General features: G+C 30.5%; 1 protein-coding gene across 1 annotated transcript in view; it reads right to left on the bottom strand.

The window, feature by feature from the left end:
- Positions 1-15,914: 15,914 nt before the first annotated feature.
- LOC110038236 overlaps positions 15,915-16,851 on the bottom strand; it is a 1,689-nt gene continuing 752 nt past the window's right edge. Inside the window, exons 2-4 of the mRNA XM_020743005.1 lie at positions 16,828-16,849; positions 16,090-16,313; positions 15,915-16,052 (exon numbers count right to left, since the gene is read on the bottom strand). Of these exons, the coding sequence (XP_020598664.1) occupies positions 15,915-16,052; positions 16,090-16,313; positions 16,828-16,849 (384 nt within the window). The remainder of the gene's footprint in view (positions 16,053-16,089; positions 16,314-16,827; positions 16,850-16,851) is intronic.

The raw sequence follows: 16,851 nt of genomic DNA, 5'->3' as shown, positions 1-16,851 counted from the left end.
TAATTTTAAAATTCAGAAACTGCTACCCTGTATTTTTCTTTTATAATGTTAGTGTGTTGTTTGCTTTTATACCCACTGTTTGGAAGTCTATTGAATCTCTACATGTTAAACTAAAATAAAATGTTAGAAAATTAGATTAAAATTAATTTTACTCCTATCTTTAGTTAATAGCTACTTCTTTACCCTACTCGCCTTGCTCAGAAAAATTTATCAAGAAGTTTAATATATCTCTATCTCTTATGCTTTGATTGTAGTATGGGTCATTTAGGAGATGTCACTCATTGAGTTTTATTTCCCAATTGAGGAATCAAATAGAATGTTTTGGCTTAGTGCGAATAGACTTGAGAGGGTAGTTGGTGATGACCCAAACTAGATGAGTTTAAGAATATGGTTGGAGCAAGCAAGAGGAAACAACAAGAGTAAAATTCAGCTTCTCTATGAGATAACTGGCCTTATTGCCTTAGAGGACCCTATTAGTATATTAGATCAGGAATTGCTTTCTTAGCTCCTGTCAGACTAAAAGCGAGCTGATGGATTTATGTCCAACTCCAAAGTATAGAGAGCTCCTCTTTTATCTTTGGAAAAAGAAAAAAAGAAAAGAAAAAAAAAGAAAAAATAAAAGAAGGGAAGAAGAAGAAAAAGTGGTGGAGGAGAAGCTTGAGGATTGGTGCCTAATAAGAAATTGGTTCTACATTTGATCTTTTTAAAGTATAAGACTTGAAAAAATCTTAAGCTTATAGATATAATATATTAAGTTAAATTATTCTAAATAAAAAATTTTAAGTGGAGATAATAAAAGAACTAAATGAATTCGATAGGAACTCATATTTTCATAGTTCTTAACATTAAAAATTTTCAAACTTTAAGTTGGTAAAATTTATTAATTATTTTTTTCTAAATTGGACAACTATATTTCTAAATCTAAAATTTATTAACTCCTAAAGAAACTCATATACATATCATACATATTTAGTTTTTAAAGATTGAAGTGTCACTTGAGGACAAGTAACATTTTAAGTTTGGGGGATTTTGATACATCTAAAATATATTGTATTTTTAGACACATTTTTATACCTATTTTAGAGATATTGCCCTTTAATGGATGGTATTTTTGTGTTTTTATTGCAGATACAAGTAAAAAAGGAAAAAATGCTTAAAGGAGTGAAAAAATGATCAAATTTGAAGCAAAAAGATGAAAAATTGTGCAAAAGAGTTTTGGCGCCTAAGCGCCAAATCTGGCGCTTAAGCGCCGGTTAAACAGAAAAGGTCGCGCCTAAGCGCTCCACATTTAAGCGCCACTGGAAGTTACTAGATGAGTAAAATCAGTTTCCACAAATTTCAAAGAGGTTTTTGGGCACCCATTGGCTTAAAAGGTGGTTGTAACCACCATGGACGAAAATTATCATGAAAGGATGCTTCTCTTGAGCAAATACATCGAATCATAACACATTTTGAAGAGATCCCAAGGAACCTCTTGGAAAACTATAAAAGAAAGAAGAGAGGACTTAGAAAAGGGTCCTGAAAATATTGGCAAGTTTTGAAAGTTATTATCTAGGGAGTCAGCTTAGAGAGATTTTTATGAACCCCTTTTTATTTACTTTATCCTTTTTATTGTGTTATTTGGTTTTGAGTGATTGTAAAAGAGAAGAGATTCAAAGGAACTTCAAGAGTTTGGCGGAGGACTTGAGATAATTTTTTATCTTTTTGTTTTAGACTACTTTTGGTTTTAATCGAGACTTATTGTTGGTTTGACAATGATTTCTTCTTTTAAACTAAAGTGTGGTTTTGTTTTCTCCATGTATTCTAAGTAGTTTTCCTTATCTTTCTTCTTAAAATGATAACTAATTAAGTTTTGGATGGAAGTTGTGGAGAGTATTGATCTTTAATGTTGGAAGAAGTTGTGTTGATTTAAATCCATGCACTTCATTTAGTTCTTGATTTGGCCAATCCAGATGTTAAAATTTGTTGTGAGAACATGTAAGAACGGAGCTGGTATTGTCTTAGTCAACAATTGGAAAGAATCACATGAGGTTGTATGAATGAGATTGTAGTTCATTGGAAAGAATCACATGAGGTTGTAAGAATGAGAATGTAGTTCATATGATTGACTGCAAATAAATAGGGAAATATTCATTGATGGGTGTAGAGTTAAAGGACTTTAAAGTGATAGGTTAAAGCCCCCAACTTTATTTTTTTTTATTTTAGGTTCTGTAACAAGAATGTTAGCCCCCAGGTGGAGGGAATCAAGGGAACTCTAGAGTGAGAGCTAGTATCTTCCCTGCCTAGCCGGTCTTCAGAATTATTCAAACTTTAAATTAGCCAATGTTCTTTATAGCATCTCTAGTAAGGGTAAAGAATATTATTGCTCCTATACTTATTACTGATTCATGATAAGAAGAAAGATATTATTATATTAAGTACTTTTCTTCTACAAAAACTTTAGTTATCTTTTTAAGTTGTAACTGTTTCGTTAAAATATCAAAAATACCAAAAATATTTAAATTTTATATTCCTGCAAAAATCATTTTTAGTTTATGTAATTATCTTTTTAAAAATATAAAAACATTCTAGAAATTGCATATTGCATAATCTTCCCTGTGGGTTCGATATTCAGGTCGTAATCAAAAAGTCATATATTATTTGATAACAATACGTATACTTGCATAGTTCCCAATATAGATATATATAAATTAAGAAGTTAAATTTTTATTTTTCTTCATGATCAAATTTTTTGTTTTGTTGCAAAATAAGGAAATATAAGTGAAAATAACCATCAAAACTATTGTTATATTGTGCATAAGCAATAATTCAGGATCACTCTTCCTTTTTAAATTGATTCTTATCCTTCTTCCTAATATTTCTGTTTAGATCCAAAATTCTTCTAGTAATTTTCTGAATTTTCATATTAATATCATCCTTGAAATTTATAAGAAATGGATATTTATATGTTACTTCATGATCTCCCAAATTTTGGATTGGAATCTCTCTAGATAAATCAAATTCTAGATCAAATTCTTCTAGGTTACTCTTTTGTTCAGGGCTGACTTTGAATTCTTCCCCTTAGTACTGAGTAAATGGTAGAGGTGATCTTTCTATATTAATCTTAGTTGAGGAAATATGTTTTCTAATTCTATAGGATTTTTTTCCATTGGTCTTTCAATCTCCTTATCCTCATTTCTCAATTCAAAGTTCTTTTGAAACAAATCCTCGAATTCTCTTCTAAATACTAGTTTGATAATTTTAAATTCCTCATCATTCCTCTCCTTAGGGTTTTTCTCAGGGTGTCACTACGTAACATCTCTAGGGGGTAACTGTTAATTGGATTAATAATCTACCCCAGTTGGTTTTCTACATTCCTTATTGCGGTCCCTTCACACTCTAACTCACTCTCCATTTGAATAACAACCTTGTCTAATAAGCCCTTCCCCTCATTCTAGAGGTTGAAGTCAAAATTATGAGGAAAAGAAAGTTCATCATTATAATAGCCATGTCCAACTACATGTCCCAACTACATGTCCGATTAAATTGATTATCTTCCAAAAATTGGTCTTCTCCTCCAAAATTATTATTCCTGTTAAAATTCAAGTGATTTTCGCAACTTGGATTGTAATAATCAAAAAAAGAATTATGTATCTTATGTCCAGTTTCAATCCATTGTCCAAATAAATTTTCCTAAAAAATTGGGGTTCCTTGAGGATATTTATGTATTGATATAACTTCCTCTCAATATCTGCAACCTGAGAAATTAAATTTGTAAGCATATCTTCTTGAAAATTTGTCATTCTCTTGTGATTTACTCTTTCAAAGCTACTAGCATTATAATCCAAATATGAATATCCATTATATTTTTGATCCGCCATTTCTACATTAAATTCAAAGAGTCTTTTCAAATCTCTCCCAAAAGTTCTCTTCAAATTTGAATTGTAAAATTCAAGGTCTGTAGCTTCTGAACTATGCTTAAAAATCTAAAGACTTAAATAATAGGACAGACATCAAAAATATTTTTTGTATTTTGGATTTTCTTTAAAATAAGCACATAATAATAAAACACACTTTATAATAATAATATAAATTCCAAGTCTAAGTCTTACATGTTATATCTTAGCTTAATTACTTCAACTAAAATTCTCCTAAAGTTCTTACTGAAGCTTCCCCGGCAACGGCGCCAAAAACTTGATGCACACCCACCAAAAACTTGATGTGCCCCTAGTGTGTACTGTTTTTCTGCGTGTTTTATGTCAATTTAAATCACTAGTAATAGTGCCAAAAACTTGATCTGTCCTGAAATTATGCAGTAATTTAACTTTCAAAAATATGGCAAAAAACTTGACCCAATTTATATTTAGCGGTAATAATCAAAATGTTATAAAATATATAAAATAGTTCACACACTAGTGGTTCTATGTAAGTGCACGTATCGCTTCAAGTAATATATGACTTTCTTTAAAAACCCCTGTATCAATCCCACAAAGAAGCGCATTAAGAAATCTCTCAGGCTAAATCTAGTCTACTACCATCAAGTCTTTGTTTGGAAGATGGAAATTCTTATGATAATAAAATAAATCACAATATTAAAACTATAAAAATTAAATTAACAAAGACAATTTAAAATGGGTTAATGAATGCTAAGAGAAATGTAACTAAATGAACTAAGTTAACTAAACTAATTTCTAAACTTCACAATTAAATTTACTAAGACCAAACAAAGTTTTGGGACGAAGAATTCAAATTTAAGAAAGCATCCTTCCCCCTTATAATGAGTATATGGATTGTGAAGATATTAAAATCATTTGAAAATATATAAAAGTTATTCTGTGCCAAAAAAGAGCAATCATATTCTTTAGCCTCTTCCAAGTATATAAAAAACATTGGCTAATCCAAAGTTTGCTCCCTAATTCCATGATTAGGCTTGGAGGATACTAACTGTGGGAGGATACTGACTACCACTCTAGAGCTCCCACTACTCCCTTAATTGAGAGCTAACAATCTTGCATTAGTTTCCAATCAATTGGACTAAATTGGAGATTTTAATCTTTCACCTTAAAATCTTCAATTATGCATCCAACAAAGTATATTTCGCTATTTATTTGCACTCAACCACATGGATGAAATACTCTCCCATGAAATTAAATGTGATTCTCCCCACATTGTAGAAATTATAGCCCTTTCGACCAACAAAGTATATTTCGCTATTTATTTGCACTCAACCACATGGATGAAATACTCTCCCATGAAATTAAATGTGATTCTCCCCACATTGTAGAAATTATAGCCCTTTCGAAACATATGTTTGTCAACACATTTTAACATTTCAATTAGCCAATTCAAAAAGTAAATAAAGATCGGAGTTCAAATCATCACAAATTATTGACATTTAAAACCGTATAAAATTAAATCAATTCTTCACAAAACCATATCTCAAAGTAGGGAGAATGATAAAGAAGACTACTCAGAATTCTTGAGAAGGATACGACAAAACACGGATTTCATATATAAAAACAAATTTACAAAATAAAGAAATAAAAGAAGACAACATATATCACAATCCTTCCCATTAAAATCTCTAGAAGTTCTCTTCAAGCGCTTTCCCTCTTTACAAGCACTCTCAATTCCCTCTTAGAAATGTAATGAAGAAGAAATCTATAACTTTTCCTCTCCTCTTACAATCCTTGAAGAAAATCTCCAAGCCCTTGACTTTCTCTCTCTCTCTCTCTCTTACTTTCTTCTTCCTCTTACAGTCACGCCACACATACGCGCGCACGCGCTAAAAACTCCTCCTACAGTTTCTAGACTTCCCTTTCTTTTATAAAAGGCTACCTCCCTCCAAAAAGAATTCAAATTTCTCTCCAAAATTATATCCAAAAGTCAACTCTTTTGAATTCAAAAGACATGTCCATTGATCCAATAGACATATCTCTTCATAAAGGAACCTTCCAAAGTATCTAGATGCATTGAATCACTCCAAGGGATGTTTAAGAAAACTGTCCCTTTGAAAATTAGTGCAAATATCATTTTGAACCGCCTTAATCCACAAAAAGTCGTATTTGGCGCATCATGCATCATTTCTCTAGATTTTGGCGCGTCTGGCGCCAGTTTGGTGCATCATGCACCACTTTGCAATAGCTCCACCATTTTTCTTCGTTTGGCTCCGTTTCAGCTCCATTTCACACCATTTCAGTTATTTTTTGCTCCTAACAGATATACTTACAAAATAAACATGAAAACAACCTTTTCTTTTAAGTGTATTTTTATTCAAAAATATGTGAGAAGTGTAAAAGAGATTAAGTATAGAAAGACATATTGAAATGTGTCAAGTCAAAATTTTCTTTCTTGCTTGTTTTTACTCCAAATTGAACCATTTTTGCTTCATTTTCTCCATAGTACATTTCTTGTATCTAAAACTAAAAATATGCAAAATATTTTCCTTTAAAGTGTAATATCATTAAAATCATTAAAATTGAGCATAAAATATATATGAAAAAGTAGGTAATTTTTAGGCGTGACAGATTTGTCCTTATAGAAAACTTTAAGAACCCAACTTAATATAAACTCTATTTAATTTTTAATATTAAGTAGGGAAACTTGTCGGTCAACGTAAAAATGATTTTTCTCAGACAAACGAATGTCATAATTTATTTAGTTTATTTAATTGAGCCTCACTAGTAAGTAGTGTGTCTATCCTTCGAGATAAATGCATTGCTTGTGGTGTTAGACTCGTTTATTTAAACTACTAAGGTTATGAGATCAATCTGATTTTGTATTTTCAAATTATATATATATATATATATATATTAGATTGATCCTACAAGCCCTAAACCCTAAACCATATATATATATATATATATATCTAACAAATTACAAATATATTTTGCATTGTAAGTTATTTTTTTCAAATTGAGTTGTCTTTTAATAATTTGATTCTAACTAATCACTTGTACATAATTTTATGATTTCAAGAGTATATTTTACGAATTTGATTTGTTTTAGAAATATAATTTTTTTTACTTAAATATTAAATTACAAATATACCCAATTTGCATAATAAATAGATTCAAGTGCATTAAATTATTGATTTCATTTTTTAAGTGGATGACAGTTTAGTTTTGATTTGGTTTCATAAGTTTCATTTCTTAAATTTCTATTTTCAATTCTAATTATTTTCTTATTCTTTCCATTATATTCGTAGTATTTCCAATATAAAATTCAATTTATTTAAGTGCTTTTGTTTTCAATTTTCAAGATAAATACAGAATGGTATTTGTGTTAAGTCACTTACTATGAAATGTTCATTTTATTTTAACTATTATTTCAAATTTAATTAAATATTTTGTATTTTACTATTTTTTTAATTCTTGAAATTACATTTAGCATTCTAATTTAGTTTTAATTCCACGTTGTTTTCACTTTGTTTTATGATTTTGTAGTATGCTTCCTTATAATTTTCTAATTTTATTTCTATTTTTATTAATTTTATAATATTTATGATTATTGGATTTATTTAAAGAATTTAAAAGAAAACCCACCTCAACATCTAAGTCCATATCCTTTCCATGTAGTCTGCTCTAGACGAATCACTTAACATACGATGTGGTTTAATTGGATGGTCAATGATTTTGTATGACTGAACTAGGAATCTAATTTGAAGCAAGGCTCCATGTGGTTAATTTGGCTCCTTAACGACCGTCTAAAGTAAATGAAAAAAAATGTATGACATTCAGTCGTCATCTTAAATGAGACGTTAAAATGAAGTCATTCGTGTATATTCACATGATCCACATGATTCAACCTACCATTCTACAATCCTTTTTAAACAAGAGGAATTCTAGAACCTTATGGTTCAATCTAATAGTCATAATCAATTGAAACAAAATTTTCTATAAGGGAAGACCACAACCGAGAGCCTATTTCTAAATTTTTAAAATATACCTCCATAGAAGTAAGGATCCATGAATTTCTTTACATCAAATTAGTCGTTTGACCTCTACCAATGCTCTTCTTATTCAATTCAAAGCTTCATAAGCTCTCTCCAATAGTTCGATCAATGTATAACTCGATATGGTCTAGTAGAAGGTTGGAGAGCACGATTCATGTGAAAACGATGGAGTAGTGGGTTTTATAATGTGGGAAAACTTAAAGATGCTTTGGTTTGGGGACATAGTGGCTAGAATGTTGGAATTGAGAAGGTCCTGGGTTTAGGTAAAGAAAAACAGTAGGAATTGGTGTTGAAATTATTTGAGATTGATATTAAAGTTGGCTAAGGCTCGAGAAAAGTTGTTTGAGATCGGTTTTAGTTGAGTTTGAGTAAAGTTTCAAAAACTTGGAAAGGGGGGAGAATGAGAAGTATTTATAGCCTTTAAGATACCTCAAGAGGGCTCGATCTAAGCTGGAATTAGCTTGGGGCACCAATAGTTAGTGTTAATGTTGAGGTGGCATGGTCAAATTTTCCCTCCAATTGAAGAGAGATAAGATGAGGGTCAAAATTAGTGTTGGACCAATGGGATAGTTCCATGTTGGTTTTCAAGTTTTATTAGCTTCGATGGTAAGGAGGAAATCTTAGGCTTGTGTGGACAAAGATTAGGTTAAGAGGAATAAGAATGAGTTTGTTAGGTGTTTTACAATAGTTGATTACCAAATGGAAAGGGTCGGTTTAGCTTGAAGTGGTCATGGAAGGAGTGGTTGGGAGGCTTGGATTTAAGTTGTCTTTAAGTTTGATCTGCCAACATTTGGTGGCTTAAAACGAGTCAAGGAATGATAAAAAGTGAATTTAAGAATGATTTAAGGATTGTGCTTAAATTGAGCTTAAAGGTGGCTTGAGTGGGAGTGAGCCAAGGAATGGTTTAGAGGCTCAGACAAGTTTGAGTTTAGCCTGAAATGAATTTTAATTTGGGATGTATTTTTCTTGTTTTTAGAACATAAGAAGTTGGAGTGGTTCTTTTTACAAAGGGATCAACCAAAAGAAGTATGCCATCTGTATTTGGAGGTGGAGAAGATGGTAAGGTTTGGCAGTGAGGCTTTGGGTTTGGAGTTCGATAAAGAAAAATAAATGCTTGACTATTGGGTGAGCTATGAAATTGGATGTGGATAGTGGGTTTATGAAAAAGAGATTGGAAAAAAATTAGAAATGTCTAAAGAAGACTAGTTCAAATAGCTTAGTCTATATGGTCAAATGTTGCCTTAAGGCATTTCCAAGCCTATTTTAAGTCAATTGAAGCTTCAATAATCTAACATTAATCCTTTCAACAAAATTTTAAGGATTTAATATAGATACATAAAACGAAATGGAGTGAAGATTTAGTTTAAATTTCAAGTGTAGGGTTTGAATCATTTAGAAGTTCTTTAGGAAAGGCACTAATAAAAATCTAAGGCTAGATTCTAAATTCTAGAGAGAGAATAAGGGAGAAATATACCTTATCAAAAATAAGGTCAAAAAAGTTAAATAGGACATCATATAAACTTGTTAAAGATATAAAACAAAAACAATATAGTCTTCTTGTATTTGGCTATAAAATATTTGTGTTAAATAATGGAAACCTAGTCTTAAAAAGTTGAAGTCAAATCAGATGAAGCTATATTTCTTGGATATCTCTCTATGAACAAATTATGTAGAGTGTTCAACAAAAGAATTCTTATAGGAAGGAAGTTTATACATTTATGTTTTGTTAGCCTGTACATTAAGCTAGCCTAAGGAACTTCAAGTTTAGTAAGATCAATTGCCAAATTCAAAACACTTAGACTTAAAAGAACAAGACACAAAGCGTAAGCCACTATACAAACATTAAATATATGCCTCTAGTCACTCTAAGGATAAAATTAGTGGAGATGCTTCAATATGATTGAGAAATATAATTTTTTAGATAAGGTTAAATCACACCACTTTTATCATTTTTATTGAACACATTAACGTGTAAGAGGTACCTTTTGATGAATTTTAGATCATGACTATGCAAGATGAATGAAAACAATTTTCATATTATGTTGCTAAGAAGATAGTCCCCAAAATATCTCTTGAGAGTGTATTTGGTACTAAATGGGTGTTTAAAGATAACTTATATTACTCCAAATTAGTGGTTAGAAACATAGATAACTTAAAGACCTTTCAAATTACAGGAATAACCTTTGAAGAAACCTTTGCATCAACATGTTTTTATGCCATTAATTAATTGTTTACTTTAAATAATTCAAATTATTTTAGATGGACTTGAAGATTGATTTTATAATTAGAAAGATTAAAGAGAATGTGAATGTTGAGTAGCATCTCAACATAGAGAGCTCAACATATACAAGCCATGTTTATTAAAAAAAGAAGGACAATATATGGTCCAAAATAAGGGCCAAAATAAGAAAATCAAAGATTTAGTACTTTCCAATTAAAGAACTCACTTATTAAAGGAACAATTGTTATAAATATATGTAAATGTTATACTATTTGGATTAAAAATGATTCACCAAGTGAAAATCTCTTTCATAATGAGCTATAAGTTTGAGATTAGTATGGTGGGTGAGTTGACAAAAATTCTAAAATTTAACATTACACAAGAAAGGGATGAAATATTTTTGACTAAGAAAAACTACATGATGGAGTTAATCAAAAGTTCTCACATATAAGGATGTGAAACTGTGACTATCCCCATGAGCTTGTTAACTCAATAAGACAAATATTAGAATGAGAAACATATTGACACAAAGAATTAAGGAGGGACAATGACATCAATGCTATATCTTACTAAAAGCTAACCAAAAATTTTCTTAGCGTCTATTGTACGTAATAATGGCACCATGCTTAGGAATCTAGTACCTAAAAGCTTAAGATCATTTAATCTTGTAAGATAAACAAGGTTTTGGGATACAAAGAGTATCCAAATAGCACCTTAAAGCAATCTTTAATCTCATGTTCTAGTAAAAAATTTAACTCCATGGCCACATCCATGATAAAAGCATAATACATTGTTGCAGGAAGCTGTATTACACAAGTCTTATGGATTAAGCGATCACTTCATGATTTTAGTGTGGTTGTTGAAACTATCTCTATCATTCATAATAACACTAGTGTTACATGTAAAACAAAAAACCAATTTAGTAATATAAAACTAATCACATCAACGTTCACTATCATTTTAGCAGAGACTTGCCAAATGATGATGTTATTTAAATTATTATCATAGAAATTCAATTATTATGAGACATTGAGTACACTTTGGAACATTTTTGAAGTTATAAATTTTGATTTGTAAAATACTAATAAGTTTAAGTGCTTACTTGTGTATCATTTGTTGCTTGTTTATGTTATATTCTGTTATTTTTATATGTTGTGTGATTGTTTGCTAAGATTCTTACTTAGTCATAATCTTAAATAATTATATTTAGTGGAGAATCAACTAATCAAAGGAAATAATATTTAGGCAAATCATATAATATAATCCATATTATATTCTACTAGTTATATGTTTAACAGATTTATGTAGTCATTGGGATGTCCTAAACTATTAATGCATATACAATTAGGCTCATTAAAATAGTCATTGAGTAGCCATTGGGATGATATAAAGTAGTATTCATTGTACTGTTTATTGTATGATCTACTTGAGGTGTGAAATATATATAAATTTCCAAGTTCCTTCTCTACACTTACACCTTCTTCCATTTTTTGTTCTTCTCTTGTGTGACTATAAGTTTACCAAATAAGTTCATCATGGCTAGAAAATGAGCTTCGATTATGATTTCATCATCAATGTTACAACATGACTAAAGATTTTGATCAATTGATGTCGTAATGACATAGAAAAAATAATGGGAAATTTGTACACTAATGCAAAATTGATACTATTAGAACGCATCTCTTATACCATTCTCAAATTTTATACCGAAAAGAATACGATTTTTAATTTCCTTATCCTTCCCTTATCACTATAAGCTTCTTTTTTTTATCTTTTAAATTTGTGATCAGTCTGGATCACACTAAAATTCTATATTAAATGTGTAAAAGAAAGTCACAATCACTAATCTTAATTTGCAGGAGTATCTTCATGTATTAAATTTTTATGCAAATCCCCATCTGATAGCCACCAATCTCACTTATAACTAGACCAACATAAACCTCACCATTAAAAATTCCACACTCCAACAACATCAATGATTAATCAATGGATTTGTTTTGAATGGTTGTGTTAAGTAGCACATAATTTAACATAACATCATTCAAAAAGTTATTTATTAAATTAATAATAAATCACTCCCCTCTATCATTTCATATTACTGCATCACCCAAACTATTTAACAATACAAATTTACTTATCATAAAAAAATATACATCCATTAGTCACCCATACACTCCTTGTTCATAAAACCGGACTCTTTATAATCATATGTTGTTATAAATAAGGATAATTTGGCCTACCCACAACCACACAAACATATACCTTCCTAAATTAATGACCGCTCCTTCCAAAAATTTATATGATTGATGTCATCAAAAAGAAGATAGAGATGAAGAAGATGATGATCATTACCCTACTCCACCCATTCACCACTCATGAATATTCATAAAATGCATGGACCAAACATTTTTCATGTATAGGGGTAAACTTCAATGAACATCTCACTCAGTTTAGTTAGCACATATGAAAGTTATAAAGATAGTCAGATAAAGACATACTATAGTTTCAAGGTTTACTTTCTTTAATTATATAGTTATTTTTGCCCTAGTATTGTTAAAGACCAAAAATCCCTATTTTGTCATCTATCTTTTTTTTTCCTCCATAGTTTATTCTATAATATGAACTAAACCTCTTCACTCAACTGAATCAACTTTCATCATATAATGATAATACGAAGTCAAAATGTTGAATAAAGACTAACCACATATGTTTTTAATAAAATACAACTATTTTTTCATGTGTAAATCTCACTTAGGATATGATCGTGGTTCTAACCAAAATTGAAAAAAAAAATATGTTATCTATTTTCTATTATTATAAGTTCTTGTATTTTTTAGACTAGTTGAGTGAATGATCATATGAAGAACCATCTTTCAATTTTTTTTTTCAAAATTTGTGTCTATCGGGAAATTAAATTTTATCATCTATAAGCTATTTTGTGCTTATCACTTGCGTCCTTTCACTTTTATCATAATGTGAATAGAGAGATAAAGTATAATTAATAAACCATGTTAAAGCCATAAGACTGCCATTTTGAACTTATTCGAACAATAGGCAATCAAATCAATGTTATGCTATCATGCAAAGAAAATACATTAGAAGGCATTTATTTGGGCACGAATATGATAATAACTCCTGAAAGAACATTATTATATTGAGTTTGGTGGTCGCAACTTAGAGGTGTTCTTCACAAAAATTACTAGTGAAGCAAGCCTATGTCTAGAAATATAGGGTAACAATAGATGAATTTTTAAATTGCAATACAAATTGAAGAAGATTAAAATCATAAGGAATTTAGGTTTTAACTGATAAATAATTTATAAAAAATGTGACAGAGAATTAAACATAGCCCTAACTGCATACCTAATCAATTGGGTTAAGATAATCAATAGGAAAAAAAAGGTGTAACATAGAGTATGAGTGGCATTGTAGAAGATATATAAAGTTCCCTAGAATTGAAATAACAAATTAGGGAGAAAGATATTATAAAATTTTTTAATAGACTAAAAATAGATGCACAAATTTCGCCGAACTATTTAGAATAGATAATTGATTTTTCCATGTTAAGCATTTTCAGTAGATGTTTAATGCAAAGTACAGAAAGCACGAATTATTTTTTCTAAGATTATGCTAACTATAATTAGTTGAATTTCTGATCACTTAAATTGTTAATCTTCTTAAAGAAATGCATTTAAACTAGTAACTAAAATAGCACCAATAAAATAAGAAGGGGTTTTCTATGCTTCAACTTAGAATTGAAGACCTTAAAACAACCTACTTTGTCACTTGAACAAAGTAATTTACATAGGGTCAACGATTCGTAATTTTTTTAAAAAGAGATTGACACTTGCAAAGTTCAAACACTCATTTGTGATGAGATATGAAATGAATAGCATGAGCAGGCCCTTGCAGGCAAGAAAATCTAACTATACATGGGCCTGCCAAAGTGAGAACTTATCTAAGCAATTACATTATTTGGAAAATTATCTACAATTGGCACGATTTAATAAGCCATAATAGAAAAATAAATATTTAGAAAAAATATCTAGAAATGGCATAAATTAATAAGCTATTCTAGACATAAATATTTTTAAATTGGCGTACCGTGAGATTTGGAGTAGCTATACATATGAAATAGCAACTTCACTACAATGGGACTAATGATTTAGAAAGAAATGAATATTGGCATCTATGAAATGATAAGCTAGATCATAAAATCTCATTGTTGAAACAAAAACAAAATTTTTTGTGATCCTTATTCCACAATAAAAGGAGAGAATATAAATTTGAAGAGGTGGAGTCATCAAAGTTCATTTGATTTCATGGTAATTAGTCAAAAAGAAAGAGACTACTAAATTGACTATGGTTTACTCTTTTGGTAGAGTAAATATATAATGAACTCTCTATATATGATATTAACTGTAATTACAAGCTAATCTCAAAAATAGGCGTTATAATCAGTTGCAATTAAGTGGTCAATCCTGTTAAAGCATAATGTTAAAAGCACTATGACAAATTACTGCCAATAAAATGAAGGGGTTATCTTCAATAGTATGCAAATTAAAACATTAAGGAATTAAATCAAAATACGATCGTGTCACATTCAAGATCTACCAACTGGATAAATAATATAAAGAAGACCGACATAGAAAACAAGCTCATACCATTTCCAACGCCATCCCATTTACTCTAGCAATCTAAAAACAAGCACAATTCAAATTTCCACGTCAACATGGCCCCACCAAAGGAAAGATGAATAGATGGCAATCATAATCAACGAGAAGATAATTTAGGATATTAACTCCTTGGAATTCAAACACTATCGTCATATCAGATATACATTAAACCATCTTGAAGAACCTCCAAATGAATTTATATTTTAAGCTAATACTTCTTTACGTTATAATCAGTTGCAATTAAGTGGTCAATCCTGTTAAAGCATAATGTTAAAAGCACTATGACAAATTACAGCCAATAAAATGAAGGGGAAATAGTATGCAAATTAAAACATTAAGAAATTAAATCAAAATAGCGATCGTGTCACATTCAAGATCTACCAACTGGATAAATAATATAAAGAAGACCGACATAGAAAACAAGCTCATACCATTTCCAACGCCATCCCATTTACTCTAGCAATCTAAAAACAAGCACAATTCAAATTTCCACGTCAACATGGCCCCACCAAAGGAAAGATGACAATCATAATCAACGAGAAGATAATTTAGGATATTAACTCCTTGGAATTCAAACACTATCGTCATATCAGATATACATTAAACCATCTTGAAGAACCTCCAAATGAATTTATATTTTAAGCTAATACTTCTTTATAAGGATTTACAAATAAACCACACATATTCTCATATATTTAGACACTTAATATCTAAATTTTAACATTTATAGGAAGAACGTTCAAAATTTTGCCATCATATTAAAGATAATTGATACTGAAATTTAGAAAATTAAATATTAACTTTTATATTTTATTGATGTAATTATGACATTACAATATTACATAATTTATTATAAAATTCAAAAATTAAATATAAAAATAAATGAGGATTATGTGGTTTGTGTGTGTGTGTGTCTCTCTCTCTCTCTCTCTCTCTCTCTATATATATATATATATATATAGCTAGAGAAAGAGGATCCATTTAGCAGGAGAATGAACTGTTTTCTTCTTCTTATATTATTTTTCATTTTTATATTTTTTGTTTTGGCACCACTGCAAACTAAATTAGTTGCCGGAGCGATTAATCATATCCATAAACTGCTATCAAAAACCTGCTGTAGCGATCCCTGCCGCTGCAGCCGCATCTCCTCATTAAACTTCTTGATGAAAGCCTCAACTCGACGGTTAAGGTCGTCCTGCCCAAGAGACGGTTCTCGCCGTACCTTTCCCGCCGATAACAAAGAAATGGAGGCGGAGGGCGGGCGACAGCGCGCCGCCGGGGGGGACGGCTATGCCCTCCGCCTTCCGCATCACCGGTGGAGCCGGCTGCAGTGGCACGGCGGTGATGGCGCGGCTATGATTGTCCCACGTGTCGGCCTTTTTCAGGTGGCGAGCGAGGGGCACCGGGCGGCCATCAGTGATCGTCCGCCACGTGTTCTCTAAAGTCTCGTGCTTCCTCGGCCGCGCTACGCCCAAAGCCTTGCCTTGAAAAATTCACCATTTTGCCATTGTTAGGGATTTTTATGTCATTTGTTTACATAACAAGGAAATAAAAGAAAATAATTATAATTCATTACTTGGCTAATGCTAACTTTAAACTTATGATGCAACTTAAGAATTAAATAAGTAAATAAGGGCTTGGGATCACCTTTACTGGGGAAAAAAGATTTAAAGAAAGATTTATTTATATATAATAAATAAATGCAAATTAATTATTTTAACAGTGTAAGTACTAAACAAAAATTAAAATTAGCCGTTAATAAAAATAAATACTGTTTCAAAACTATCGTGGAGCCGGAGTTTTGATTCAGGTATAATTTGTGAGTAATGATTTACGGAAATAAGAAAATCCGTATATTCATTTAGGAATTGCAGTACAGAAATTAAAAATAATGAAAATTGCCCATTTTCAACTGTTCGGGTTTGCAAGGAAATCAAAATAATCACCCGAGGAAAATGAGCAAATAGAGGGGAATATATAAAATTATTAGTACTAACCTTCAGTGCTTGCCTTGATGCTCT

Source organism: Phalaenopsis equestris, unplaced genomic scaffold (assembly GCF_001263595.1).
Source record: "Phalaenopsis equestris unplaced genomic scaffold, ASM126359v1 Scaffold232292, whole genome shotgun sequence".
Lineage (NCBI taxonomy): Eukaryota > Viridiplantae > Streptophyta > Magnoliopsida > Asparagales > Orchidaceae > Phalaenopsis > Phalaenopsis equestris.
This window is presented reverse-complemented; position numbering and strand designations above follow the sequence as displayed.